General features: G+C 43.4%; 1 protein-coding gene across 1 annotated transcript; it reads right to left on the bottom strand.

Annotated features, from left to right (window-relative positions):
• Positions 1-27,952, bottom strand: dlgap4b (discs, large (Drosophila) homolog-associated protein 4b). Its single transcript, XM_055160619.1, has 17 exons — positions 27,096-27,952; positions 24,864-25,161; positions 23,999-24,228; positions 22,034-22,141; positions 20,007-20,175; positions 18,001-18,268; positions 13,896-14,030; positions 13,316-13,460; positions 9,273-9,419; positions 8,633-8,810; positions 8,422-8,522; positions 7,054-7,056; positions 6,236-6,436; positions 5,742-6,046; positions 5,482-5,573; positions 4,419-4,562; positions 1-1,034 (listed from the first exon to the last, which is right to left on the bottom strand). The coding sequence occupies exons 1-17, from the start codon at positions 27,950-27,952 to the stop codon at positions 816-818; spliced, it is 3,600 nt and encodes a 1,199-aa protein (XP_055016594.1). The 3' UTR covers positions 1-815.

The following is a 27,952-nucleotide window of genomic DNA, read 5'->3' as shown; positions in this document are numbered from 1 at the left end:
TTGGGTGCTTTGCCTTTGGCTTCCACACAAATCTCAACGCTTCTCTGTGATTGGTCTGCCTGCCCAATTAACTGTAGCATCAAGGTGGATTCTCATGAGTCACTAATAATCCATTTTACTGCACATGGTTAATGCTATTCTGCCAAAGGAGTTTGATTTTCAATTAAAAGCTGAGAGTGACTAACTAAAAAACTGTTGGCTAAAGTTATCTAGGTTGTGACTGTAATGTTGTTTGAGAGGAGACTTGTTTAACAGCACAGATCAGCTCACCTGCTGGAGTTAAGTCAGCTAAGTCAGTTCTTTCTAGTCAGACTGTGTTAAAACTCAGATTAAAGTCTAACAAAGTCTCAAACAGAGCGGTGCCTACAGTTAGCATCACACCCCCAGGGAATGTTGATGACATCAGTTGCAAAGGATCAATAGTCATGTAGAGACTTTATACGACAAATAGAGTTGAGAGTTACAGTTGGGCCTTGTAATTATGATCAAAATTCTGAATTCTCGTCATTTCATCTCATGCGAATATACTACTATTTGCAGTGAAACTTTGGCAGCATCCGACCAGGAATTTCTGCATCAAAAGTTTATCATTTATTTAAAACTTTAATATGTATTAAAATGTCTCTTTCTTTTATTCCAACCACTCAATTTCTGAGCCTCAAACGTTCAAAATATATGCATCTGATTGCTTCTCCATGTCAGTATTAAGACTAAGAAAGTGTTTAAGAAATGTGCCACAGTCCACAGTCCTGGTCCAGTTTTAGTCCAGGATTTGGGTCCATTTAGTCTGGTCGAAACGCGGGTATAGATCCAGTTCAGAGACGAGTTTGGGCCTCAGGGACGTACATTTCCAGGCTGTCCGCACTCTCCGTCGCTGAGTTTTGCCGAAAAGATGTGGATTTTTTGGCAGCGACGAGGCGTTTGCGAGCTTCCTGTCTGGAGCTGGAGGGGGGGTCACTGCTCTGCTCTCGACCCAGAGATGAGCGAACTTTAACAGGCTTCTTCAACGTTGCTGTTGCCCTCTCCTGGAGGTCCTAGGGATGAGGAGAGAGTGAGTAGAGAGGAGACACAGAAGAGGAGTGGGACAGAGCTTTGCAGACAGAAAACATTAGACACAGAGAACATTTAGCAACGAAAATAAAGTTTAACATTGAGAAATTTTGTTTTTCCAAAAGTGAAAATATGGCTGCTTCAGGTGCATTTAAGATGAGCTGCATTTTGTCTAATCCTAGAACAGATTTTAATGAATGAATTAGTTTATTTCATAGGGACAGATACAAGCATGTCATTTAATACAGTGTTTATAACTTTATAACTTTAATACAGTGTTTATAACTTCTGACTAATACAAGTTATATATCATAATGCACATTAAAGTAAGTATGCTCCCCCAAAAATGTACTGATTTTCATATCATGATTTCAATTTGATCATGGTCATGTAGACTTAGCATGTTTTTATTGCATGCATAAGGTCACGATGTGCGTTAAAACCACATAACACACGGCTCCTCGTTGTTTAATGCTCATGACACTCACCCAGAGCATCATAGAGACTGGGGGACTGGGGGAAGAAAAAGTGTTTGTTGAAGCATAGAGCTGTATTAAAAAGAAAGTTTTTGAATTACAATATTGGACAAAATATCATCAAAAAGATGAGATCACAATTTGCTATGTTGCCGGCATCATGCATTATTTTGATTTTTTTGTCCTACTAAGCCTTGACCCTTCACGTTTTACAGCTTAAAGGTGCAGCTTCTAACATTCTGCAGGAGCCCACCACAAAAGACAAAGTGCATCTTTAAAATATTGCTGTTCTATGGATTGGATTTCAAAAAACACTTGGTTTGCAGTCGAGGGCACAATATTCTGCCCTGCCATGCATCCTAAGCAAAGACTTTTTATATTTCTATACAGTCTCTGAAGATCTATATACTGAACCATCAGTGATCTCACGGCAAAGATATTTGAGCCCTCATGTCAAACGCACCTGACTGTGTTAAATGTCAAATGTTTGGACTGAAATGAATCGATGAGTTAAACTGAGAAAAGCAGGAGACGAGCAGCAGAAACACTGGCTCTGTCTGAAGAAACAGGTTATACCAACTCAGACTATCATGAAACTGGATCCATCAGCACCACATCACTTTAAACAAGCCCAATCCTGTGTGAGACCTGGAGATCTAAACAGGCAAGACCTCCACATTACCTAGTATAAATGTGGTGTGTATGAATGTTGGTGGTGGTTGGAAGGTCCAAAGGTGCAGACTGACAGACACAGTCTGTCCCAGGGCAGATGTCACTACGTAAAGTGAATGAATAATACATGAAATTGTACAGTAACTTTGAGCACCATATAACATTCTTATTATATTTAATATTTAGGTCTATAGTTTTAGGAGAATGTACTGAGTCAAAACTTATTGTGGCTTCAAGAATTCTCACAGTTATTTATTTTATTTTTATGATTGTATCTCCAAGAGGAACACAGATAAATATACAGGATCACCAATTTTACTGAGGTTAAAACATTTGAAAGCTCAAAGAGCTGACTCATCAGAATACAGGAGCTTTAAACTGAGTTGGTTTAACCATTTCTTTGAAAAAGAGCCACACAGAACAAACAGAGAACAGCAGCAGAAGCCCAGGCTATGCCCACTGTCACACGACATGCATGTTCAAGAGCCCAGAGGGGCACTGTTCACTGCAGTGTCCATGCATGTCTCAAGGGGCACTGTGCTCTGCCCCTTTGGCCCAGAGGAAACACAGCCACAAACAGACCCACAGGAGGTCAGACAGGAACCACAACAGTTTTCTGGTTTGGATAAGTTTACATTTGACTTTCAGTTCAAACTTTCCCTCAAACCCTCAAACTAGGCCGATAATTGTCAAGTGTTTCTCAGAGATGTTCTACACATTTAGCAATCAGAAGCAACTCTCTCTGAAAGCAAACTGGAGAAGGTGGAGCATTGTGACAATTATGGAAAAAAAAAAAAAAAGTTAAATTATTACATTAAATTATTAAATTATAATTATTAAATTATTACATTAAATTATTACCTCCTTACTGGAGATAACTACCTGGAGTTGTGTTTTTCATTCAATTAAACAAATTACTGCAATAAGAACTTTATTGCAAACTGTTGCAGAGGTTTGGTGTGGAGTTTTCTGTCTTGCCTCCACTACATTGTTGACAATGGAACACAATATTCTTTCCACTTGTACTGACTAAGGCCAAATAATAAATGTGTGTATTTCCAACTAGAGAAAGCACTTTACCGTCCATGCGTGCTCCAGGCTGCATTTGTTGTGCTTTGTATCTGCCGCTTTTGGCTGCATGTCTCATGTGGTCATACAGGTTTGTCAAAGCCTGATCCTGTCAGATCTCAGAAGCTCAGCAGTCTGGTCAGGACATGGATGGGAGACCACTGTCAGGGGCTACAGGGGGCTGCCAGTTGCAAAAAAACTGTTGTTGTGTCCTTAGGCAAGACAGTTCACCCACATTGTTACCTTTTCCCTTTAGTTCAGTGGAGACTGGCATTTCAAAGTCTGAATGTATCCATTTGTTTTTAGTGAAGATGTATAAAGTTTAAATAGAGTTTCCTCAGTTACCACATGACAGGAGTGTGTTCTGTTTGAGAGAAGAGCTCAGCCTAAATGTAGAGTTTGTGTGTGAAACATGTGTGGATAAAACAAAACAAAACTCCAGATCTGTTTTTGATGAGGAAGCAGCAAGAGAAAAGCAGACATGTTTTCCTCTACAAAAGCACAAAGTGCCTCCCTCCACATAAATGTATAGAACAGGCTGAAGTACGACTGTTGGTGTCACTGTGTTTGATTTGGCACCTCACCTCTGAGTCCACCCAAACCACAACACTGTTTTGTGTTTGGTCTGAACCACCAGTGACCACATCCAATCACAACAGTGGGAGTCGGGCCATTGGAACTCAATCTTTTTAACCCTCATGCAAAATTTATTTTCTCGCCTGGCGAGAATTTATTTGAAAATACATTTTTGGGTCTGACTGAAGAGAGCGGCAAGGAAAAAAGTTTCTTCAGGTCAATGTGACCCCGAGGAGAGCGTGAGGGTTAAAAAGTAAACCCCCAATTTGTGTCGGAGATTTATTGGCCCCCGAGACTAAATCTGCAAGTCTCCACAAATGCATCACAAGATAAACGTGACAGAATGACTCAGACCAGACACAGCTTTGCTTATAAAGTTTACAGCTGCTAAAGAGATTAAATATCTCAATCTCACTTAGCCTAAACCTTTCCAAACCAGATAAATATTCTGCTCTTGTTTGACATCATGAGGATGTCCATTGTGCGGCGGTGCGGCAGAGGACGAGGGGTATGTGGTGGAGGGAGGAGAGGGGCCGGTGCGGCGGCTTTCCTACCCCAGCCAGCAGGGGGCAGTACCTTCCTCTCGAGGGGCTGCCACTCATTGGATTTGAGGTGGTAGAGTTCGTCAAACTTGAGGCTGAGGTCTTCGATGGAGACCTGAAGCAAGTCCCAGAACCCGGCCAGGTCCTGAGGGGAGGGGCGAGGCGAGAGGAGGGGGTCCTGTGGAGGAAGAGGAACACAGGACAGTCAACCAGGAAATGGCATTTAAACACTCATCCTGGTCATTTCATTCTCCTTTTCCCTTATGATTCTCAATGTTTTGTCAAAAATTTGCTACATTTCGTAGTTGAAATGTGTATTTTGAATTTGAAATATTTTGAAAAAGTATACTTATTTCAGCAACTAAAAATAATTCAAACATCTTTTTTTTAAGTAAAAAATTCAAAGTGATGAATTCAACGGTATCTGAAATTCAAAATCTAATGGAACAAATGATCTTGCATGCATCTGTTGCTGTATTTGTGCATTTAACATCAGCACAATGTGTTCCTGGGGCCATTCTGTATCGTTTAGCCCAGGCTCAAAAAGGCCTATTCAGTGTGTTGTTTTTAATGTAGACCTATACAAGTGGAGAAACACGCTCAGTCAAGTCTGATCATCTTTCCCATTGATAAACACAAAGCCCATGCATATTCCTCCTGCTGGAGCTGCTGGTGTGACCGTCCTCACGTCGTTGCACGGCTATGGTTTTGTGAGGTTATGTATGTAAACACTGACACGTGCAGTGTGGCCAAGCAGTAATATTTCATGTGTTTTATGATTACAGTAACATGGTGTTGAGTGTTTTTGTAAAAATAAACCTTATGATACGTTGTTGACTTTATTTACTTTAAATGAATACCAAACTAAGGTTTCAACTACCAAAAAACATTTAAACTATTTGTGGGGAATAAAATTGTGAAAATAAAGTCAAGCTATCAACTACCTTGACTGATCTATATTCTGTCATGTGTTCGGTCATGTACTCACTTGTTTGAGATCAGCAGCAACAACAAACTACAGTTTTGTTTTAAGTTTTAGTTTATTTCACACACAAACTCACAGAGGAATGTGTGAAATTAAATTTATTTTCTCAAACTGTTTTGTTTAAGAATTTCAGTAGAATTTGAAAGAACTTCTGAGACATGAGGAGCTGAGCACTGCTCACTGCACTTTGCACTTTCCCCAAAACTGTACAGGAAAAAAGATTTAAAATAAAGTAAAGAACAGGTGCCTGTACTGTACTGTACAGAACTATACAATTAAAAGTAAGATAACTATTCTATAAAAAGCAAAACAACAACAAAAGGCAGTTCCTTGTGTCACTGGCACATGATGAAATCTATGTGAGTGTCAAACCTTCTTCTGACAGCTGGTGGTGCTGTGTCTCCTGCTCCATCTGCTCACACCAACCCTCCATGCGTCCTCTCTCAGCCTCCAGGAGCTTCAGGAACCACTGCCCATCACGTCGGCACAGGTTTCCCCCAGAGACTGCTGCTCCGCCTCCCCCCGACACCCCACTCTCCAGCCACGGGTCCGGAGGGGGCAGGCAGGACGGGTCCAAGGCCGGGTCTAGACCAGAGTCCAGACTGGGATCTAGAGTAGGATCTAAAGTAGGATCTAAGCTCTCTGAGAAGGAGTCGGAGCTGCTTCGGGTGGTAGACCTGTGCAGCAAAGAACATGCTGCGATTACAATTCATTTCATATTGTTCAATAATTCACCATAAGTCACACCCTGGACTTATCTAAGAAAACAGGACCTGTTAGATTGATCTATGTTCTCTAATACATTTGTGAAAGTTCTGTCATCATAAACATACTTTGCATTTTAACTTTAACATAAAAAACAGCACCTGTTGAGGATCTGCCGTGTGATGGGTGGGGTCGAGGGGGTGGGCACTTCCTGGTCCAGAGAGTCCTGAGCCACTGATTGGCTGCCACAGCTGACCATCACTTTCTTCTCTGAGGGTTTTGATTGGGGCTTATACAAAGGGAGTGGGACTTCCTGAGTGTCAGAGTCAGTGTCCTGTTTGGTCATGCTGCTGGACCGACTCCTGAAATGAACAAAAATAAAATGCATTTGCAGAAAGGGGTTAGTCTTGTCCAGAAGTGTTGGTGATATTGTGATATTTTTATATTATAGATCAGTGGTTTTTAACCTTTTAAATCTTGGGGCCTGGCTTTTTCTGAACAAAGTAAACTGGGGCCCTATCTCATATTAAATGCATTATAATGTACTGATTGTGCAGCCCCCAAGGAGGTGGTCCTGGCCCTACTTTGGGCCCTGGCCCTGTGGTTAAGATTCACTGTTATAGATCACAGTGTGTGTTGCAGCCCAGAGGAGCTGGAGACACTGAGGGACTTAAGACTCTTCTTCTGTTCTGCGTGAGAAATCACTGACTTTGGAAACATACTAGAATCTATAAAGATGATCTAAGCTTTGGGTCATTTTTTAATATTTGGACACCCTGCCTCATATTCACACTGAAACAAATATGAGCGTAAATCCAAGAGTGCAACTTACAACATTTTAATTATATAATATATACTGTATGATATTCGTTTTGCATCCCTTGAAGGTGCTTGCAGCCCAATGAGAATCACTGTGTGTGCATTTGGATTCATCTAAACAATTCTTTCCCAAAGACTTATTTTTGGGTGGTCTTGTCACAGTCTGCATGTAGTTCTGTAATACACACTTCTGACACGATATGTGTGTTGTGCTTTCCTCCTGATAGGACCACCTGTCTCACTAGAAATGTTCAAATGTTAAGACATGTTTTGTATTATTGGAGGCCTTGCAATGCAGCTGCAGGACTTATAACTATTCACCTGTTTGTCCAATTTTCACAAATCTTTATGACCTTTGACCTCTAGGGGTAGCTATACTTAGCAAAAAGATGTTTTAAGTGATCTCTTGATCTGTTTGGATTTCCAAGAAAATTCCTGTGTCTGCTGATGCTGTTTGACTCGGTGATACGTGTCCTAAAATGTTTATCACGTGACCATCTGCATTTGGCGGCCATGTTGAATTTATTCAAAAATGCTCTTTGTTGGGTATCCCATAGAACGCCTTGGAATAAAGCTATGAAATTTGGCATGTTGATTCAGGTCAGGCCCATGATCAATTTCAGTCATTTCTGGGTCTCTACCTCAAGAGCTATAGCGCCACCAGCTGGTTAAATTTGGACAAACAGGAAGTGAGCTCGCTGCACAGAGACGCTTTGACGTATTGGCACCAAACTGCATAAATGGTCCTGTGGTGACTTACCCTGGACTCTCAAACTGTTTTGTAACCTTTGACCTCTAGGGAGTGTTTTAATTGGCAAAAACATGTTTTAAGGCATATCTATCTGCTTGGATTAAAAATGAAATTTCATTGTGCGTGTGTTACCATTCCTGCTCTTGTCTATTCTGCAGCTACACTGCAAGGCCTCCGTATTGCTGCTTGCAGCTATATTTGTTAATTAAAATATCTCCATTAATGTTCAATAATGGTCATATTCACCTTTATTTTGTGATTTACAAATAATGTCTATTGACTTGGGTCATGAAGGTTTGTGACTTTTAAAATATGGGTCCCCAGAAAAAAAATAAAAAAAATAAAAAGATTGGGAAACACTGCTTTAAACTACATAGTACATGGAATAACTTCTGTTTTGCACAGAAATACCAGGGGGAGGATCCCCAGACACCTGTGCCAACATCAGACTCATGCTGACTGGTTCATGGGCATCATTATTATAGAATATGTCAAAGCCATGGAAGTATAATACGATCTGAAGCTGAAACAAAAATGGCGTCATGTTGTTTCAGTGGCCTGCACACATTGGTACATGATTAAAAAAACAAAAAAACTTTCTTCCTCTTTATGTATTCCCTCAATCGGCCCCCCAACCAACTGACAACAGAAGCATGTGCTGTGTGACCAGTTCTGACCAATCAGAGCAATGTGCTAAATCTTTGAGAATTTAAACATTCTAAAGAGTTCAGACCAGAGTACAGAGCTGCAGCATGGATTCTCCACACATAGACTTACTGCCAGCCGTCCTCCACTTGGACCCCGATGGACTGGAATCGGCTCAGCGGGGGCGTGTCCTCTCGAGGAACGGGGTCAGAGGACTCTTGGACACAATCCACCTGGAGGAGTGACATTTTATTAGGTACAACCCCAGACAACATGGGGAGGCTGAGAGGTCCTGGAAGTCCTCTCTCATCCTCCTCTCTCACACACATGCCCTCCCTCTCACCTGGATGCCTATGGAGGACAGCTTCCTCCTGGGGGCAGGTGCCTCCTGCGGGTCATCTGGTGTTAGCGTGGTGTTAGTTTTAGCCGCTCCTGTTAGCGTCATGTTAGCTTTAGCTCCTTTCGTGTCACAGTCGGTGGTTTCCGTGGCAGCGTGGGATTTGTTGGGGACGATGGCTTCTCTCGTGTCTCTTTGGATTAAAGGTTCTCTAGCAGAGGGGCGGAGGAGAGAAAGTGCATATCAGAAGTTTTTCATCTTTTTCAAACTCTGACTTGTTTGGTGGTTTGGTGGGGCAGTACCTGTGCTAAATATTCATCTCCATTCATCCAAATTTTACAGGCAAGGAACACATTGTGGCATCTTAGACACTGACTTAAAATAAAGGTTTGATGTGTATTTCTACATTGGTGATTTTGTAGCCAATCTACTGATCACATTATACTTTGTCATGAAATATCAAAAGGTAAATTCACAAATGTTGAACCTGATCATTTCTCTAACCAACAAACCCACTCACTATGACAACACAAACCTGCATTTGAGCAATACTCCTGAGCTGCCTCCAACTGTGTTAAATATATTTGGCCTGTAGAATGTTGTGAGTAATTTGTTAAAAGAATTTCTGACGGCCCTGGCTCCTCACCTGGTTTCCCTGGCGACAGCGGTGATCTGCGGAGGTCGTCTAATGCTGCGTGCGAGGCTGTTAGCGTGCGTGCTGTCCAGGCTGTCGGAGGAGTTACTGTGGGCCTGGCTGGATTGGCTGGTGACCTCTGACCGCAGACCCTCCTCCCTGTAGGCCTGTCATGACAACACATTTTGAAGTGCAGTATATATTGTTAATTGCTAACAAATTTAGGCCACTGAAACAATAACCCAAAAGCAAAAATAAAATAAATAAATAAAAAATAAAAAATCCGAATCTACAATACTGCTAAAGAGAGGGTATTAGACTTCTATGGGATATTAACACCTGCTAACAACTTACTGCTATATTTGCCAACAATATATTAACATGTTTTGTAAGTTTCACTTTCGTTTTTTAATGTTCTGAGTTTCTCGCTTTTGCTCTCCACGCTAAGTCAGTCCTCCTTCAGAGCGCTATCACAACATCCTGCTAGTGAAACTACTGCACATCACATCAGGTTTGTGAAGTTGTAGTGTATTGTTTTGGTTTCATGCTTTTGTATATTTATTAGGGGTGGGACATTGACGTGTTAATTACAATAAATTAGTTACAAAGAAAATAATGCATAAAAAATATTAGCGCTTTTTATTGCAGTTTGCATGCCAAACAACACGGAACGTTTGTCAGTGCATCATGTTATGGTATGCCAATTATACTGACGCACTCAGAGTTGACGCATGAAAGAGCTCAGGGTCTGCTGGACAGTAAATTTCTGTTCAAAAAAACTACCCGATAGAAGTAATGACAAAGGCATTGTTTGCCCAAACTGTGCAGAAAAGAGTTTGCCTTTCCAGCACCAAGAAATATCTATTAAATAGTGATACAGATATGAGTGATATATGGGTGCTCAACAGTGAGCACCTGGTGGTCGGGTCTTTCTCCACGGGACCCGGCCAGGCACAGCCCGAAAGAGCGATGTGGGGCCATCCTCCAGTGGACCCACCAACTGCAGGAGGATCCATAGTGGCATGGTGGAGAGAGATCTGGGTGGCAGTCCAAGATGGGGGCCTCGGCGACCAGATCTCCGGGCATGGAGACTAGCTCTGGGGACATGGAATGTCACCTCGCTGGGGGAAAAGGAGCCTGAGTTTGTGTGGGAGGTTGAGTGTTACCGACTAGGTATAGTAGGCCTCACCTCCACGCACAGTTTGGGCTCTGAAACCCAACTCCTTGAGAGGGACTATTTCTCTGGCATTGGCGGGCTGGTGTGGGCCTACTTATTGCCCCACAGCTCAGACGCCGTGTGTTGGAGTTCACCCCGGTGAATGAGAGGGTTGCATCCCTGTGCCTTTGGGTCGGGGACAGGTCTCTCACTGTGGTGTCGGCCTACGGGCCGAACAGCAGTGCAGAGTACCCGGCCTTCTTGGAGTCCCTGGGAGGGGTAATAGACAGTGCACCGACCGGGGACTCTATTCTTCTACTAGGGGACTTCAATGCCCATGTGGGCAATGACAGTGACATTTGGAGAGGGGTGATTGGGAGGAACGGCCTCCCTGATCTGAACCCGAGTGGTGTTCTCTTATTGCACTTCTGTGCTAGTCCCAGTTTGTCCATAACGAACACCATGTTCGAGCACAAGGGTGCCCATCAGTGCACAGCAGGATGCCCTACACCAGATGTCGATGATCGACTTTGTCGTCGTGTCATCTGACCTCCGGTGGCGTGTCTTGGAGACTCGACTGAAGAGAGGGGCTGAGATGTCAACTGATCACCACCTGGTTATGAGTTGGCTCAGCTGGCGGAGGAGGAAGCCGTAAAGACCTGGCAGGCCCAAGCGTGTAATGAGGGTCTGTTGGGAACGTCTGGCGGAGCCCTCAGTCAGAGGGACTTTCAACTCGCACCTCCAGGAGGACTTCTCACAGATTCCGGTGGAGGCTGGGGAGTCAGAGTGGGCTTCGTTCTCGGCCTCTATTGTCGATGCGGAGCTGTGGTCATAAGGTCTGTGGTGCGTGTCATGGTGGCAATCCCCGAATCCCGTGCTGGACACCGGAAGTAAGGGATACTGTCAAGCTGAAGAAGGAGTCCTATCGGGCCTTGCTGGCTCGTGGGACTCCTGAGGCAGCTGATGGGTACCGGCGGGCCAAGCGTGCTGCAGCCCGTGCGGTCGGAGGCAAAAAACTCTGAGCTGGGAGGAGTTCAGGGAGGCCATGGAGAAGGACTATCAGACAGCCTCAAAGAGATTCTGGCAAACTGTCCGGTGCCTCAGGAGGGGGAAGCAGTGCTTCACCAACACTGTTTACATTGTGGAGGGAGAGCTGTTGACCTTAACTGGGGACGTTGTCGGGCGGTGGAAGGAATACTTTGAGGATCTCCTCAATCCCATCGTCACGTCTTCCAAGAAAGAAGCTGAGACCGGGGACTCGGAGGTGGACTCGTCCATCACTGTGGAAAAAGTCACTGAGGTGGTTGGCAAGCTCCTTGGTGGCAAGGCTCCGGGGGTGGATGAGATCCATCCTGAGTATCTTAAGTCTCTGGATGTTGTGGGGCTGTCTTGGTTGACACGCCTCTTCAACATCGAGTAGCGGTCGGGGACAGTACCTCTGGACTGGCAAATTGGGGGGCTGGTCCCTCTGTATAAGAAGGGGGACCGGAGGCTGTGTTCCAATTACAGAGGAATCACACTCCTCAGCCTCCCTAGTAAGGTCTATGGAAGGGTACTGAAGAGGAGAATCCAACTGATAGTTGAACCTGATTTCTCGATTTACCGGTCAGTCTTCGTTCCTCCCCTCACCTATGCTCATGAGCTCTGAGTAGTGACCGAAAGGACAAGATTGTGGATACAAGCAGTCAAAATGAGTTTCCTTCCGCAGGGTGGCTGGGTGCTCCCTTAGAGATAGGGTGAGGAGTTCAGTCACAAGGGAGGAGCTCAGAGTAGAGCTGCTGCTCCTCCACGTCGAGAGGAGCCAGTTGAGGTGCCTCAGGCATCTTTTCTGGGTGCCTCCTGGGTGCCTTCCTCGGGAGGAGGCCCCTGGGAAGACCCTGGAGGGACTATGTCTCTCGGCTGGCCTGGGAGGAAGTATGGGGATCCCAGCTTAGACTGCTGTCCCCGTGACCTGGCCTTGAATAAGCCGAAGAAAATGGATGGATGGACAGATATTAGTTCTGCTGTGATACACGTTTCTCCCTGAGTTTATGGATATAAAAACAGTCGAAGGAGAAAGGACAGGAGGAAATGAGGCTGCAAAACTTCTGTCATTGTCAGCAGTCCTCAGTGCATATTTGCCGTATGTTTTGGAGCAGACTTTATTCACTGTTTTCCTCATATGAGTAACATCAGCGCACACACAGGGCTCGTATAGTGAAGTCGTGCATGTGCTCATACATGAGCTCCGTGCCGTGCTTTGGCTCATTTCCTCCAACCGGGCCAAAGTCTCAACCGTGCTGTTGCGCTCACATTAGACATACGTACTGCGCTTTAGGGGCGATCCGTGGTTTTGGAATCCTAAGTGTGAGTGCCTAAAAAAGCTTTAAATGTCATGTGTAATGCTTTTGGTGCAAATATTGTTATGCAGTTACTTGAGATGAATTAATTACAAAGCCAGTAATTAATTAGATAGAGATATAATATTTATTGAGAATTGTTGTGTGGGAACATGATGTAGGCTTGTGGATGGAGCCTTGCACAGAACGTACTGCTAACCATGAGGAGGGTTCAAATCAGGTCCAGGAGAGATCACTAGGTTACTCAAACATGCACAGATGACATCTAAAACTCTTCAGGCATGTGTTTGCTCAGAGAACAACATTTTAACATGGTACAAATAAAACCCCCTATTAGCATAATACCCCACATTTTAAGTCAATATTGTTATTATTGTAAACCTACCTCTCGTTCCAACCTTCGCCCGTCCTTTCTGTCAGTCCGCCTCCCCTCCTCCCTGTCAGTCCGCCGCCCCTCCTCCCTGTCAGTCCGCCGCCCCTCCTCTCTGTCAGACCGCCGCCCCTCCTCTCTGTCAGACCGCCGCCCCTCCTCCCTGTCAGACCGCCGCCCCTCCTCCCGCTCCAGGTATGTGTCCTGGGCTGACTCGGTGCTGCTCTGGACTGTGACAGAGATGTAAGGTTTGGAGGTGGTGCGGGGGGGCACGGGGGGAGGGGCGGTGCGCTTACAGGTGGAGACGCAGGTGGAGACTGTAGAGAGAGAGAGAAAGAGAGAAAAAGGAGAAAAACAGATGATCCAACCGCAAGCCTTGTAACCACATTTGACCACCATCCTTAAAATTCCACAGAATGATATAAAACTTAACAATCTTGGAGAAAAGCAGGTCTGTATTCCGAGTCTAAGTCTGATATGGTGTGAGCAACAAAAATCACATCAAATGCCTCTAGTTGGAGACTTTGCATTTGAGGGCAGATGCTTGATGCAAAACAAACAAGTAAAACGCAAGTACCAATACAAATATTATTACTCTTACTGCTCTTTCACGCCAACTTAACACATCAGATTTCATCCATTTCACCTCATATTTGCTGACTAAATCCTGTATGTTTTCTTCTGTCTCTTGTTACCTGTCCTGTTCTTGTTTCCAAGAGGGGCCCGAGCAGGAGGGTGAGCAGGGGCCTGATCAGGGGCCTGATCAGAGGTTTGGGGCAGGTGCAGGTCAAGTCTCTGCAGTAACACAGCCAGCTGTTTCTCTTTAGGAGCTTTGTCCAAACCTGTGGCCCTCAGGTATGAGCCAAACTGATACTTCCACTGAGTCCACTGAGCCGAGAGGTCATCTGCAGTGATGGGGGTGGCAAAGGTGGCAGATGAGGGCCAGCAAGTCAGGAGCAGGGGCAACAGGTAATGGCCAACAGATGAAGGAGGGTCAGGCAACAGGTGAGGGGCGGTTTGAGGTGTAATCGTTTGGAATCAGGGTCAAAATCAAGGTTTAAAATAAAGGAAAACATGGGATTAAAAGAAAACATTAAAGAACATATCAAAATAAATGATTAAACAAAAAGTTTCAAAAGGTAAAAGTGGGAGGTGTTGACTGACTATTGTTTGTAGGAACCATCTTGTTTGACCCCAGTTCACTGAGGGAAAAAGGGGCTAGCTCCGAATACATCACATTGGCCTCTAAACTCCTAGCTCCTTAAGCCAAAACACTCACCCTTTACCACGTATCTTTCTGAGTCAATAAGCCTTTGTCACTTTTTGCATTTTTGTCCTCGTTTTGAGTCTTTTTTGGGGTCCACTACTGTGTTGCCTAACAGCTATGAGGCATCCCACAGTAGATTGCGCCGGTTTCCACGACATGAAGAGTTGGTAATACGTTAACTTATTTAGTTAACTTCATTGCCTCAGACATACAATGCAAATGCCTGGAAAAAAAACAAAACAAACAAAATCCTTTATATAAGCATGAAAATAAAAGCTTTTAGGGCCATCACAGCTTCATGTGCTTTATCTGTAGACCACACAATGACATAAGGGGAGATCTGCGCACACTGTTTACTTTTATTGAAACGAAACTTAAAGCCAGATGGCTCATTTGCATAAGATGAAGGAGAGAGTACTCTGCTCTACTCTCCACTGCCCGTGGACTAAAGGACAGGATTTGGTAGGAATATTTGTTGGGACAGAGAACAAAGCGGAGACTGAAGGTGATGAGTCTGGAGAATATATTTATTCTCTTCTGTGCATGGGCGCATATCCAGATGTTGTTGGTGGTTCATGTTTACAGGTCATACAGTCTGTGTCTTATCTTTCTTTCTTTAGTTCTTCTTCTTCCTTATTCAACAGCATCATGTCTCATGTGCAAACACTGTTAACCCTAAACACATTTAGCATTACCATGATGGCAAAACACCCCTCTGATCCCTGATAGTTGTGAAGCACACTTCTAAATTTACCACAGATAATAATGAAAATATTCCTCCTAAATTCTGAGCAATGTGAATAATATCGAATAATGTTTTGTGGGTGTTTTATTTTTTAATTAAATAACTGCAGGGTTCACGTGGCTTCTCTGTTGTTCCTGCACTAGTTAGGATGGTTGAATTCTCCAAATGCAGCTGAAGTTCCTTCTCCTCTCTTATGGTCAACCCCATGACGTCCAAAGGTAAAGGAATTAGGGGCTAGAAGCTAGGATCTAGGAGCTATGATTTGATGTATTTGGAACTAGCCTGTGCTTCGGCCATGCATAAATATGATATATAAGTAAGAGGGCAGCAGAGAAGACCTGTTTTTCATGTAACTGTTGCCTGGACATTTACCTGCTCATAAGGGTTTTATGGTTTTAACTGCTTTGTGAGCAGTTCTGAGTTCTTCGGCTCCAGACAAATGAAGCCAGTTGAGGCTAGCAGTTATGACAATTAATCTGGAGTCAAGTTTCAAATTTGTAAATCCAGGTGCAAAATCAAAGAGTCAATCAGGAGAGAGGTTGCTGAAGGTGCACGCCTCTTCCTGCCCACATGGCTGGTTTGTGACAGGGCAGGCACTTAGCAACGAGCTGTGATAGCTGTCAATAAAATCTGTGGCCAGTACTGCTAATGCTAGTGAGAGCAACCCTGGATAAGAGAGGGTTAATGTTTATATATGACCTAGGGACAAAAAGGGATTTTCACTGCTGACATGTTCATTCATTGCAGTCAAGTGCTTTCTCTGCTCGCAGGTGGGCTCTTTTATGCTATCCACAAGGTAGTTGCTCCTGGCTCCCATCAAACTGCAGTAGCTGCACCAGGCAGCTGCATCTGTCTTTGGTTTTTGATGCAGATTTATCAATGACACCAGAGTCACTGATCAGATGTGTGCAGGCCTATCTCATCTCAAACAGGCTCTATTCAAGCTTACGTCACAAACCAGGAAGACATTTGGAAACATGTGATGACATCTTCTGGTGTAGTTCCTGACACTGGACTCACCCACCGACTGTGATCAAACCCACTAAAGTGAATGTGATCAGTGGTAAGACTGCATACGTACAAAATTTTATTCAACCCCCACTGCAAATGAGGTGTATTGGTAAAAAGTACAAACTAGCAGCTGTTTACAAAAAATAATAAGAACAATTTAAATAGCTCAACACAACTAATATTACAAGTGGTTTCTCCAAATTCAACACAAAATGCTACTTTTAATAACTACTGCAGTCTCAGAATGATTCAACCCCTTGAATAGAATTCCTCATCAGAGCACACTTTTGCAAATCAAGGGCTTCATTAGTTGCATCAGGTGTACTTGACAGAACCCCTATAAATATATAAAATATCTGGACTGTTGACGGTGGCATTTCATTGCATGTTAGAAATATGGCTAAGTCAAGAGAATTGTCCAAAAAGTTCAGTGAAAAGATCACTGCCTTGTACGAACACGGAAAAGGATACAAAAATAAAGCAAAGGCAATAAATGTTCCTCGAGGTACAGTTGGAAGCAGAGTTTGAAAGTCAAAGTTAAAGGAACAGAGGCTACACGACCTGGATGTGGCAGAAAGAGGAAACTAGCAACGGCTGCCACTTGAGTCCTGAGGAGGCAGGTGCTAAGAAAACCTCGACTGACTGCAAAAGAACTGCAGCTAGACCTGGTGGCAACAGGCACTGAGGTTTCAGTTTCCACAGTAAGGCCCATATTAAATGCTGAAAGGTTCCATGACCGAACTCTAAGATGTACACCACTACTGACCCAAAGGCACAAGAAAAGCCCGCTCCAATTAGCTCAAAACCATATAAAAAAGTTAAATAGGTTTGGGGATTCTGTTCTGTGGGGTGATGAAACAAAACTGGAACTTTTTGGGTCTATGGATCTGCAATACGTCTGGGAGAGAAAGAGTCAAGCCTATGTTGAAAAGAACACCTTGCCTACAGTGAAGCATGGTGGTGGCTCAGTGATGGTCTGAGGCTGCTTCACTTCTGGCACTGGAAACCTGCAGCAAGATGGATTCAATCAAGTATCAGGAAATCCCAAGAGAAAATTTCATGCCATCTGTGAGGAAACTGAAGGTTAGGGGCCACTGGACCTTCCAGCAGAACAATGATCCCAAGCGTACCTCAAAATCCACCAAGGCTTGGTTTCAGAAGAAGTCCGGGAAGATACTAGAGAGGCCATCACAGTCGCCTGACTTCAACCCCACTGAAAATCTTTGGTGGGACTTGACGGTTGCAGCACGCAACCCTAAGAACTGGAGGCCTTTACCCTTGAGGAATGAGCTAAGATTCCTCAGAAACCCTGCAAGAAGCTGGTGTCTCGCTATGCATCACGTTTGCAGCATTTCATAAGAGCAAAAGGGAGCTCTAAAGAGGGGTGCTTGTCATCAAGGGGTTGAATAATTTTGAGACTGCAGTAGTCAGCTGCAGTCTCAAAACAACAACAGCTGCTAGTTTTAGTTACATTTTACCAATAAACCTAACCTGCAGTGGAGGTTGAATAATTCTGATTGCTGTTTGGAATCATCTGGAATTTGTCCCCTCATTTCTTCTAATCAAGTGCACTCGGAGTTGTGTGTCAGTGGGGAAATGATGAAAACTGAGGTCTGGATGGAATTGTTGATTAGCTGAACATAATAAAACAATACAATAAAATGGAGATGAAGAAAACTGGGTTCTAATTTTTCTTATATTTTGTCAGACTTATGACCATAAACAGAACCCGCCGGAAGTTGTCATCACGACATCACATGTTTCCAATGTTGGTTTGTGACGTAAGCGTGAATAGAGACTATAAGTATAGCGCTATATTCAAAACAGTGCATTGTGGGTAGTGTAGTCTCACCTGTACTGGTACTGTAGGTCCTCACACTGCTCTCTGTTGGGGGTGGGGATGTGGACTCTAGGGACAGCGAGTCTTCGTCCTGGGAGCAGCCGGCCTGGATCGCCCTCAGGTAACTGTGGCTGCGTGAGCGGAAGCAGGAGGGGCGGGGCAGATCGGGAGGCAGGTGAGGGGGGAAGTCAGAGGGCAGGTCGGGGGGCGAGTCCTGAGCGTCTCTGAAGGAGAACTCAGAACTGTGGTCCTCATATGGTCCACTGTCCATGCCCCGCAGCTGTGCCAGAAGAGAGACATGAATGACATCATGAGGGGAATGTACTGGATGTAGTGCTCATGTGTACTTAAAGGACCTGTACCCAAGTTATGTCCATGCAGTTCAAATGTGTTTTGCTCCAGTACAGATATGTTGTAATTGTAGATTTAGTTTATTATGGACATAACATTCACAGCTCTCGAGAGCCATTTATCAGTGTAATCTTATTGACGTGACTTAAAATTGGTGCAAATCTGATGAGGCAGGAATTAGATTTACAGCTCAGACTGGACTGTGCCTGCATAGGGAATAAGTGGGTAGTGCCCTTCCTCTGGGGATGGGGTGGGGATTTTTGCTTATAGCCATAAGGGCAGAATGACCAGGCGATGTCTGTAATATACACAGTCAGTGATTTTCAGGAAAATCAGGACACTGATGTATCAGGTCAGCATTACCGTGATGGCAAAACTCCCCTCTGGCCCTGAGAGTAAATTCACCACAGTGAATATTGAGAGTTATTTAGAATATTTTGAATGCTCAGAATAATGTGTGAATGTGTGAATAATACTGAATATGTTTGTGTAGTTAGTGACAGGGTCATAAAACAGACCATAAGTAGTAGGCACAGAACTGCAGCCACATCTCAGTCGTCAGTTAGCCCCAGGGCAACTGTGACTGAACACTGAATGAGTAATGAACTTTGAAGAACCTAGAGAAGCCCATTATAAATCTGTTCTTTTGTCATATCAGTGTGAATATAATGGCTCGTGTCAAATGGATGATTCAGATCCTACGTAATAATATATAATATATAATATATGATATATAACATATAATATATAATACACTAATGACTTGTTCTTCATCCAAATGACACCAGAGGGCAGCTAAATGCGTCCCTCTGCTAAAGCATCAAAAGCCTATTAAAACAGAAAACAGTGAGTTTAAAAAACATGACACATTTTACTAAGAGTCAAGTGCCGCCAAGCCAAAAATAGCTCTCCTCTGCTTCACTGAAAATGAACTGATTTGAATATTCAGAGTTATATTCATAGAGTTATCAAGCCTGTCCCTAAAAGCTAAAAGCCCCGTGTCAGCAACATTACATTCACAAATGACACTGCGGAACATTTGACTGCAGGGCTAAAGCTGAATAATACATTCTCTCAGCTCATTGTGTCTCAAAGCAAAGGCTGCCAGTTTTACAACATCATCAGCGAGCACCCTGCTAATAAAACTATTGCACATCTTATCAGACTTGTGAAGTTGTAGTGCACAGTTTTGTTTCATGCTTTTGTATGTCTTTGGAGAATTGCAGTGCAGAGGCTTGGGTGATATAGACTTGTGGACAGAGTCTTGTACAGAATATTACTCCTGAGAAAGGTTCAAATTGAATTACTTTTTTAAGAGCACAAACAGCTCAGATGTTGTAGTTCCAACCAAGCCACCTCTTTCTCGTCAGATTGTGTTAAAATGAAGCTCAGATTAAAGTCTAACATGTGTAACAGTACTTTTAACAAAATAGTGCATTCAGTTAACTTCACACGTCCAGGGAATGTTGATGACATCAGCTGAAAGTATCAGTACTCAAACATGTATGGATCATATCTAAAAGTGTCATGCCCAAAGAATGGACCGTCAAGCTTCCGTTTAAAGCAGAGATTTTCAACAGGGGGGCCTGTGAAGGTACTGCAGGGGGACGCAATAGAGCCCTTTAAAGTTACCCCTGTGTTACGTAACGATGCTTAAACCGTTGTACCTGTCCCATGCCACTGCGGCGGGCCAGTGAGCTCACGGCTTCTCTTAGATCATCATCGTCCCATCCAGAAGAGACTGTCCCACCCAGAGAATCCAAACGTTCTCCCCCCAACGAGTGCATCTGATCCAGGGGAGGGTTAGAGGACAACTCCTGGAGGGATGGAAGACAGCTGTGGAGGAGACAGAGGAGGAAAGGGAAAGAGGAGGAGAGAGGAGGAGAGGAGAGGAGAAGAAGAAAGGAGGAGGAAAGGAACAGAGGCAGGATAGGAGGAGCAGGGGAGAGAGTAGCAGAGGAAGAGAAGGAGGAGGAGAAGAGATAAAGGAACAAAAGAAGAAAGGAAGAAAGGAGGAGAGAATGAGATGGAAGGAGGAAAAAGGACTGTCAGCATTTTTAACACCACAGTTCTTCCTACAGGGCTTAAATGAGTCTGGTATGAACATATATTCTACAGTGATGTGCAAAGTGATGGAGGAGCAGGTCTCCAGTGAACAGCTGAAAGGTCTATGTAAGCTTTGGTGTTTCACTAAACAAACTCTGTCATTAGTATGTATATGTTGGTATTTAGTGGTGCATTTAAAATACCAGCAGTTAGCACAAGGACTCCAGCTGTTGGTGCACTGAGGAGTGAAGCTGTGCTCAAATGTCAACACAGAAAACACAACACAACTTTGGGTATATTTTCAGGGAATATTTATCTAAAAACAGGTCTAAAACCAGGACTAAAACCAGGACTAAAACAGGATTTAGCCAGGAATTAACTATGCCGCCATACCGCCCACCATGCCTCCTCCCATACGCAGCCCAATTCCTTTCGCTTCTCCGTGTTTGATAGAGCTTAAGAAAGCAAATGTCATTCTGCGGGACATACGGGCAGGCGCGGGACAAAATATCGCAGATGAGGGCGGGAGCGGAACTGAAAATTACAATTCTTTTCGGGATCGGGACTAAAAATTCTGTCCCGCGCAGACCTCTAGTGGGAAGGAGCAAAGGTAATTTGAGTACAATTTTACAGTTTATTTAAGTCAATGTTAAAACTCATGTGTCAGCCTCTTGAAGCTTGTTAACTGGAGTAACATTAGTCCTTTGACTTTAAGGGTCTGTACCAGATTTTTTTCCCCATGTACTTGAGCAAAATGTCTTGCACCAGTACATATATTTTGTGTAAGCAGCTCTTGAGATTAAAATAAGTCAACTGTGTAATAGTTATTATCTTTTCTGCCATGGTTTATAAACTCATCATGGTGAAAATGCATAAGGAATTACTCTGAAAAACTGCAACCTGTTTAAAATGAACAAGTTCTGTTTTTTCATGTACTGTAAAAATCAGGTACAGAGTCTTTAAGAACTTGCATCTTTAAAAAAATACAATAATTAATTAACAATTGTGAAAGTACCACTTACCTTTTTCACCTATAACTTAAAATAAAACAAAACAAAGGAAAAACACTTGCCCATAAACCTTGATATTTCTACCCTTACAATAAGCAGTATAAAATCTTACCATGCAACTAGAGTGATGAAAAATAATAATGCTTTACTGCTTTTTTTCTTTATCAAAAACATGTCTGGAGTTGTTTTTGTTTCATTCACACATGTTATACACGCAAATCTGCAAACAGAACAAACGTTTCGACATTGTGATGTCATGTGGTAAAACCGGAAGTGCTCCACTGTGTTTTTAAACTCAGTACAACTTTACTAGAATCATTTAGATAATTGATTATTTCAGCCCTGGAACTGAAACATGTGTAAATGAAAAAACTAAACAAAAACAAAAAAAACTCCAGGTATGTTTTTGATGAGATAACAATATTATAACATGCCTTAAAGCTCTTTTATGCAATATTGCACCTTTAAATAGCCTAAAGTTTTCTATTGGTGGACAGTGGGCACATGAGATGAATGATTTTGCTAACTTAATCTACATGAACTTTCTCGCTATGTTCATTCTCGTGGAGGAGCTGCACAGAGCCACAAACAGTCAGCTCTTTAAGCTCTGTCTCCTCCAGTGCCCCTCGCTGACTGACCTGCTCATGGACCTGCCCATCTGCTGCAACAGGGGGGCGCTGTGGTGCACCGGGGACCAGAGCACATCCAGAGAGTGTCCATGAAGAAAGCTCCAGTCAACTGTCCTGCTGCGTGCCACCACCAGGGGGCAGAGTGTTAGAGACAAAACTACTAGGACCACCAGGGGACAGAATGTGGAGGTGAAATAGGAACAAAGGTCTTCTGCTGTAAAAGCCATTTCCTCTGATTTGCTTAGGAACTGGAATTTTACACTCAATTTCAATATTAAGGAAGAGACTCGATACTTCATTTTGATAATAATAAAAACATTCTTTCTTTCGACAAGAGGTTGTGATTGTCAGCATTAAATGACAAACACCAAACTTTCTTTTCTATTCCATGTGTGTTATATGTGTGTAATGGTCAGTGTGCAGTAGGTTCATGTTGGTCCATGTGTGTATACTAGTCTATGTGCTCGTATACTTGTTCTGATACAACTCAACATCATTCTAAAAACATTCAGGAAAGGTTCATTTCTGTCCTGTCAATGTGACTTTTAATACTGATACCTGCTCAAATGAGTATCTAGTTTTGATACTAGTTTTAGTATTGATTAGTATCTGGTGTTAGTACCTCAGGAGTGTCTGGGTCACTTTAGCTCTAGGGAGGAGCCAGAGATGATTGGATAAGAGAGCACAATAAATATGTTTCCTTATACAACACCAGTTTTATTAACTCTGTGAAGTTGAGCCCTCATCAAACACAAGCCTACACAAAAGTTATGTTTGTACTCAGTGTTCTTGTGCTCTTTTGTGCTGCAAAAAGTTTTGTTTGTGCTGTTTTAGTTTTTCAGATATTAACAATTCAGTTGTGGTCAGCCAGCCCCCAGGAAGCTTCAAAATGCTCTAAAATCGTAAAATGGCCCAAAATATTGTCAGTTGTTTGGCTTTGTTTGTGCTGTTTTGTGCTGCAAAAACTTTTGTTTGTGTGATTCTGGTTCTTAAGATTTTTTATTTATTTTTTTTAGTTTATTTTACTAATTTAGTGTCATGCACCAGTTGGTGCCCAGTCCGCATGGGTTTATAAGACACATAAAACAATAAGCAGGCAGATCACACATCAAACAGAAAGTGTCCTTTTACGGTGGCCCTAGGCTTTTAACACAAACTGAACCAACTTGAAAACATTACATTTAAACAAATCCTCCAGTCTCTCCTCATCAGACACAGCAAACCAACAGTAAGACACATTAGACAAGAACTGACAGTGCAGGTCATGATACAAAGGACAGTTGTACAGAAAATGCATCTCATTTTCACTGTCGTTTAAGTCAGACAGAGCACTTTTTTGTGGAAATTATATAACATAAATTCTTCTCAGCTGACAGCTGAAAACTCCACAGAACTAGTGAAGAGAAACAATCTGAGGCTGTGGAAAAGTCTGTATAATTATATCAAATATGAATCAAAAGCAAATTCCTAAAGACTGATACAAACTTTTCCATAGCCTCAGGTCATTCCTCTTTACTAGTTTTGTGGAGTTTTGTTAAAGTCGCTGTCGTCAGCTCAGCGCAATTGACCTCAAAGAATGTCCACAAAAATAATAATTGCAGCACAAAACAGCACGAATGAAGTACAAATGAATGGCACCATTTTGTGGTGTTTTAGAGCATTTTGAAGCTACCTGGGGCCTGGCTGACCTTAATCTGACCTATAAAAAAATCATTAATATCTCAAAAACGAAAACAGCACAAACAGAACTTTTTGTAGCACAAACGATTGACATAGATTTTGTGCAGTTTTGTGTTTGATGGGGGGTCATCTTCACACAGATAGACATATTTTATATTTGGTCTCTTACTGTACTGTACTGTGGGCAGTAGTAGAAGTAGTGGTAGCAGCGGTAGTAGTAGTAGTAGTAGTAGTAGTGGTAGTAGTAGTAGCACTAGCACTAGTAGTAGTAGCAGTAATGGTAATAGTACTTACTTCCTCGGGGGCAGTTGGTCGCTCAGACTCTGTTGCGTTGCTCTTAGGTAGCTCTGCCTCCGGGCGGCGCTCTTGGGCGAGGGTTTGGGGCTGAGGTCGGAGTCGTCACTGTCAGCTATGTCGCCCATGGCCTTCACATAACTCCCGCTCCTCATTCTCCGACACGGGATCTCCATGGCAACGCCCCGCCCCATAACCCCGGCCCTGCCTAAGCTGCTGCTCCAGTCGTGCTGGGAAGAGATTAGAAAAAGGTTAGTCTGTCTGTTAAGGACCAATGAAGTTTGATTTTCTAACTTTTGTTGGTTAAATGGAAAGTTTTGGGAAATGTTGTTGGATTCATTAGGTCTTCATGTTGGTAGACCCTGCAAGGCCACTCCTGCTGAGAACTGAATACAACAGAACAGTTTAAATGAACTGAACTGTCACTGAAGGGAAGTGCTAATCCAGAAGCAGAGCACTTAGGCTTTGACATGCTGTTCACCTCATGATTTGTTTTTCAGGAAAATAAAAAGATAAACTACCAGTGTCAATGTAGCTTTAAAACCAGCTCATTCTGTGAATCCAAATGTCGACAATAGACAATAGAATGTGATTTTCAATATTAAATGGCAGTACTTTCTTGTATATGAACATCTTTATATCGATGTGCTCCCTCAGTGGTCCAGGTAGGTCCATGTGTGTGTACTAGTCTATGTGCTCTTCTACTTGTTTTGATACAGCTCTACATCATTCTACAGTCATTCAGGAACGGTTCATTTCCATCCTGTCAATGTGAATGGTATCGATAGCTGTTCAAATGTTTTGATACTAATTTTAGTCGATCAGTATCATATTTTCAATACTTCTGAAAACACTTCTCACTCACCCTCCTCCCGACCTGCAGGTAGTTGGTGCTGAGATCTTGTTGGCAGGATTTGGACTTGAGCATGGAGCGATCCAGTGTGTGCGCCCCCTGCTGGAGGAGCTGACGCGGTGGCTGGCCCATGGTGAGAGCGGACCAGGACCCTCCTTTGACATAGTCCTGGTCAGAGACGCTCAGAGTCCCCAGTCCTCCCACTCCCCCAAGCCCCTCCCCTCTTGCCAGGGTGGAGAACTTCATATCTCCGCTGCTTTTGGACGAGCTGATGGTGTTGTAACCGCTGTGGATGTACCTCTGCTGAGGGCTGGAAGAGAAGGAGAAGCCTGTATAAACAATATATTGTGTTCACTTCTAGAGTCTGCTGAATTTGTGACTAGACCCAAGAACTTCCTGTATGACAACTAATTATGTAGTGCAGCAGGTTAGTGAAAAAAAATCGTTCACTTTGGTATAAAAGCATGAAATTTGGCACAGATTCTCTCTAAGGGCCACTATTTTGAAAAAGGTTTTCACTGAAAAATTCAATATGTCGGCCATTTTTGAAGATGGCCACCATTGCTATTAAATGGTTATTATATAAATGATTCAAAAGTGATCCAAGCAGAACATTTGATATAAATATTCTCTAAAGGACATGATCATGGAAAAAGATGCTTGTCACAAATTCAAGACGGCCACCATTTTTAAACATGGCCACTGTTCCTGTAGAAGATTAATTATTTCAATTGTTCAAATAGTGATGCAAACATAAAATCAGGCAGAAATACTTTTCCTTCTCAAAGTAGCTTCTATACCAACACTTTCATCGAGTCGTTCCAGGTTCAGGGTCATTGGCATTTTGTTGATCTTGTGAAAGAGTGGAATGTTGGTGGGAATCATTTTATACTCATCATGTTCAGAAACATGATGGTAGAAGGTGATTGGAGGGTTCTTTGTGTTTTTCTGACACAGTTGTATGATTAAGGTGGAGGGTTTATCCTTTTACCACCTCAATCATAGACATAGTTCACTTTTATGTCTGGGATACAACCAGGTTCAGGTCACCTCCACCTGCCTGATCATTCATCCAGTGTCATTTAAGTCCTGTGTGGTCTGTTCACCTTCTGGGTAAACACACATGAACAAGTCATGTATTGTCCTGTTCAGTCTTGGCTCGACTCTCCCGCTCTGACACAACCTGTCAATTCATTTCATCTAACTCAGAGTCCTGCACTGGATACTCAAGGGGTACACGCAAATAGTTGATGTGCTCCTGGTTTAGTCCTGGTTCAGTCCTGGTTCAGTTCTGGTTCAGTTCTGGTTTAGTTCTGGTGTAGTCCTGGTGATCGGGTCTGCAGTTGTGGCGTGTATATATTTATAATCTACTAATGACACGGCGTAGGTTTAGTCCTGGTTCAGTGTTGGTTTAGTCCTGGACTTCTGGCCTGTTGGATTAATGGGCTGACCCTGATCTATCATGGGCACGGGTGGGTAATGGGTGGAATGTTAAAGGGTCCAGGTGGGAGTAGTTTGAACTTTAATAGAACCACTGGTTAATGGGAGGGTGTGGTGTTGTACTGCTCGGGTGTGGGTGAGTGCAGGTCTCCAAAAATGAACTCGAGCAGGACTGAAAATGGTGTCCATCTTGAATTTTTGAGTGGCACACATCTTTTTCCATGAGAATATTCCTTGAAGAATGTTTGTACCAATCTTGATGACATCATCACCATTTGATAAATTGATGCAAGGATTTAAAAGAAATGGCGGCCATCTTGAAAAATGCTGGTGGCATCTCAACCATCAAATGGTTTTCATCTGGATTTTTTGAAGGACAAGCACCATTCTCCAAAAAAACATTCTTAACAGTATTCTTAAGAGTATTTTCATAAAATGTACTGTCTACATTACAGTTTGAATGATCGACATAATGAGCATTTGACAGAAATAGCGACCATCTGGAAAAATGGTCACCATTTTGAATCTGAAATTACCCTTAGAGAGAATCTGTGCCAAATGTCATGTTTTTATACCAAAGTGAACGATTGTCTTGAAATATGCATTTAATCTGCTGCACTCTGTAGAGGAGGCTAATATGAAGCAAATATGACACGCCTGACAACAGCAGTGTGAGTTACAGAGAGGAGCTACAGTTTTTCAGTCGAAAGTGAATTGGAGTCAATCGAGCCAGAAAAGCACCATGCTCACTTCCTTTTTGGAAAGTGGAGGATGGCGTGTTGGATATACAGCCTGAGCTCTCACCTGTGCATCCCGTCGTGCGTGCCCAGACGGCCCAGTGTGTGGTGGTAGCTGCTCACGTCGCTGCTGTCCAGGTCGTCTGAGCTCCAGTATCCTGACATGTTCGACCTGGGGCGCCTCTTGGGTTCTTTGGTCCCTCGGTCTTTGCTCTTTGCTCTCCGGCTCTGCTTCCCTCCATCCTCCGCACTAGAAGATCCCCCTCCACTCCCCGACGACCTTCCGTTCACATTTTTCACCTGATGCCCTTCCATGGACTGCGTTTTGTTGAACAGTTTTTGGACCGAATTCAGCATATAGCGGATCTTCCCTGGACTATCCGTGCGCTGTTTGGAGTTTGCTAATGCTGTCGTTCTATGGAATTGCAATGTGCTAAAACCATCCCTCGCTCCTGGAAGATTTTTGTCAAATTCTAGCAAACTTTGAGGCATTTGACTTTTGCTAATGTGGTGTGAAATTGTTGCAGATCCGCTCGTAATCATTGGAGTCCGTAAACTGGACATGCCCATTCCTGGTTGCATTCCCAAAGACATGGAAGTCCCTGAACTTGTTAGTCCTCCAAGGCTTTCAGGAGGGGAGAAGTCTTGGGGGTCATAGTGGTTGTAGTGGAGCCCAGGGAAGGTGCTGCTGTTGGGCATCTGGTTGTTGAGCATGCAGTCTGGAGGGTTGGTGGGGTAGAGGTGAGGGTCCAAGGTCCCGTAGCGGTCCATGGTCGCGGGCGTGAGGAGACAAGGAGCGCGTGGGAGCGTGCTACTGCTGCTCATGGCGTTTTTGGGAGGGTAGAGCGCCTCCCGGTGGTGAGAGGAGGAGGGGTCGCAGGAGTCGGACAGGAGGCGGTTACGGTTGACCCCGAGCCCCTTCAT

Source organism: Boleophthalmus pectinirostris, unplaced genomic scaffold (genome assembly GCF_026225935.1).
Source record: "Boleophthalmus pectinirostris isolate CB_2022bp ecotype Guang Dong unplaced genomic scaffold, ASM2622593v1 HiC_scaffold_3, whole genome shotgun sequence".
Lineage (NCBI taxonomy): Eukaryota > Metazoa > Chordata > Actinopteri > Gobiiformes > Gobiidae > Boleophthalmus > Boleophthalmus pectinirostris.
The sequence above is the reverse complement of the archived record's forward strand: the minus strand, read 5'-3'. Positions and strand labels throughout refer to the sequence as shown.

What these genes read in the sequence shown, in the direction of transcription:
- dlgap4b (XM_055160619.1), bottom strand. Translation starts at nt 27,952, where the DNA reads ATGAAGGGGCTCGGGGTCAACCGTAACCGCCTCCTGTCCGACTCCTGC. An exon ending in TGACCTGCACCTGCCCCAAA is followed by an intron (nt 13,461 to 13,895) that starts CCTCTGATCAGG and finishes CTTTTTCTCTCT; the next exon opens with TTCTCTCTCTCTCTACAGTC. An exon ending in CCACCAGCTGTCAGAAGAAG is followed by an intron (nt 5,574 to 5,741) that starts GTTTGACACTCA and finishes TTTCCTGTACAG; the next exon opens with TTTTGGGGAAAGTGCAAAGT.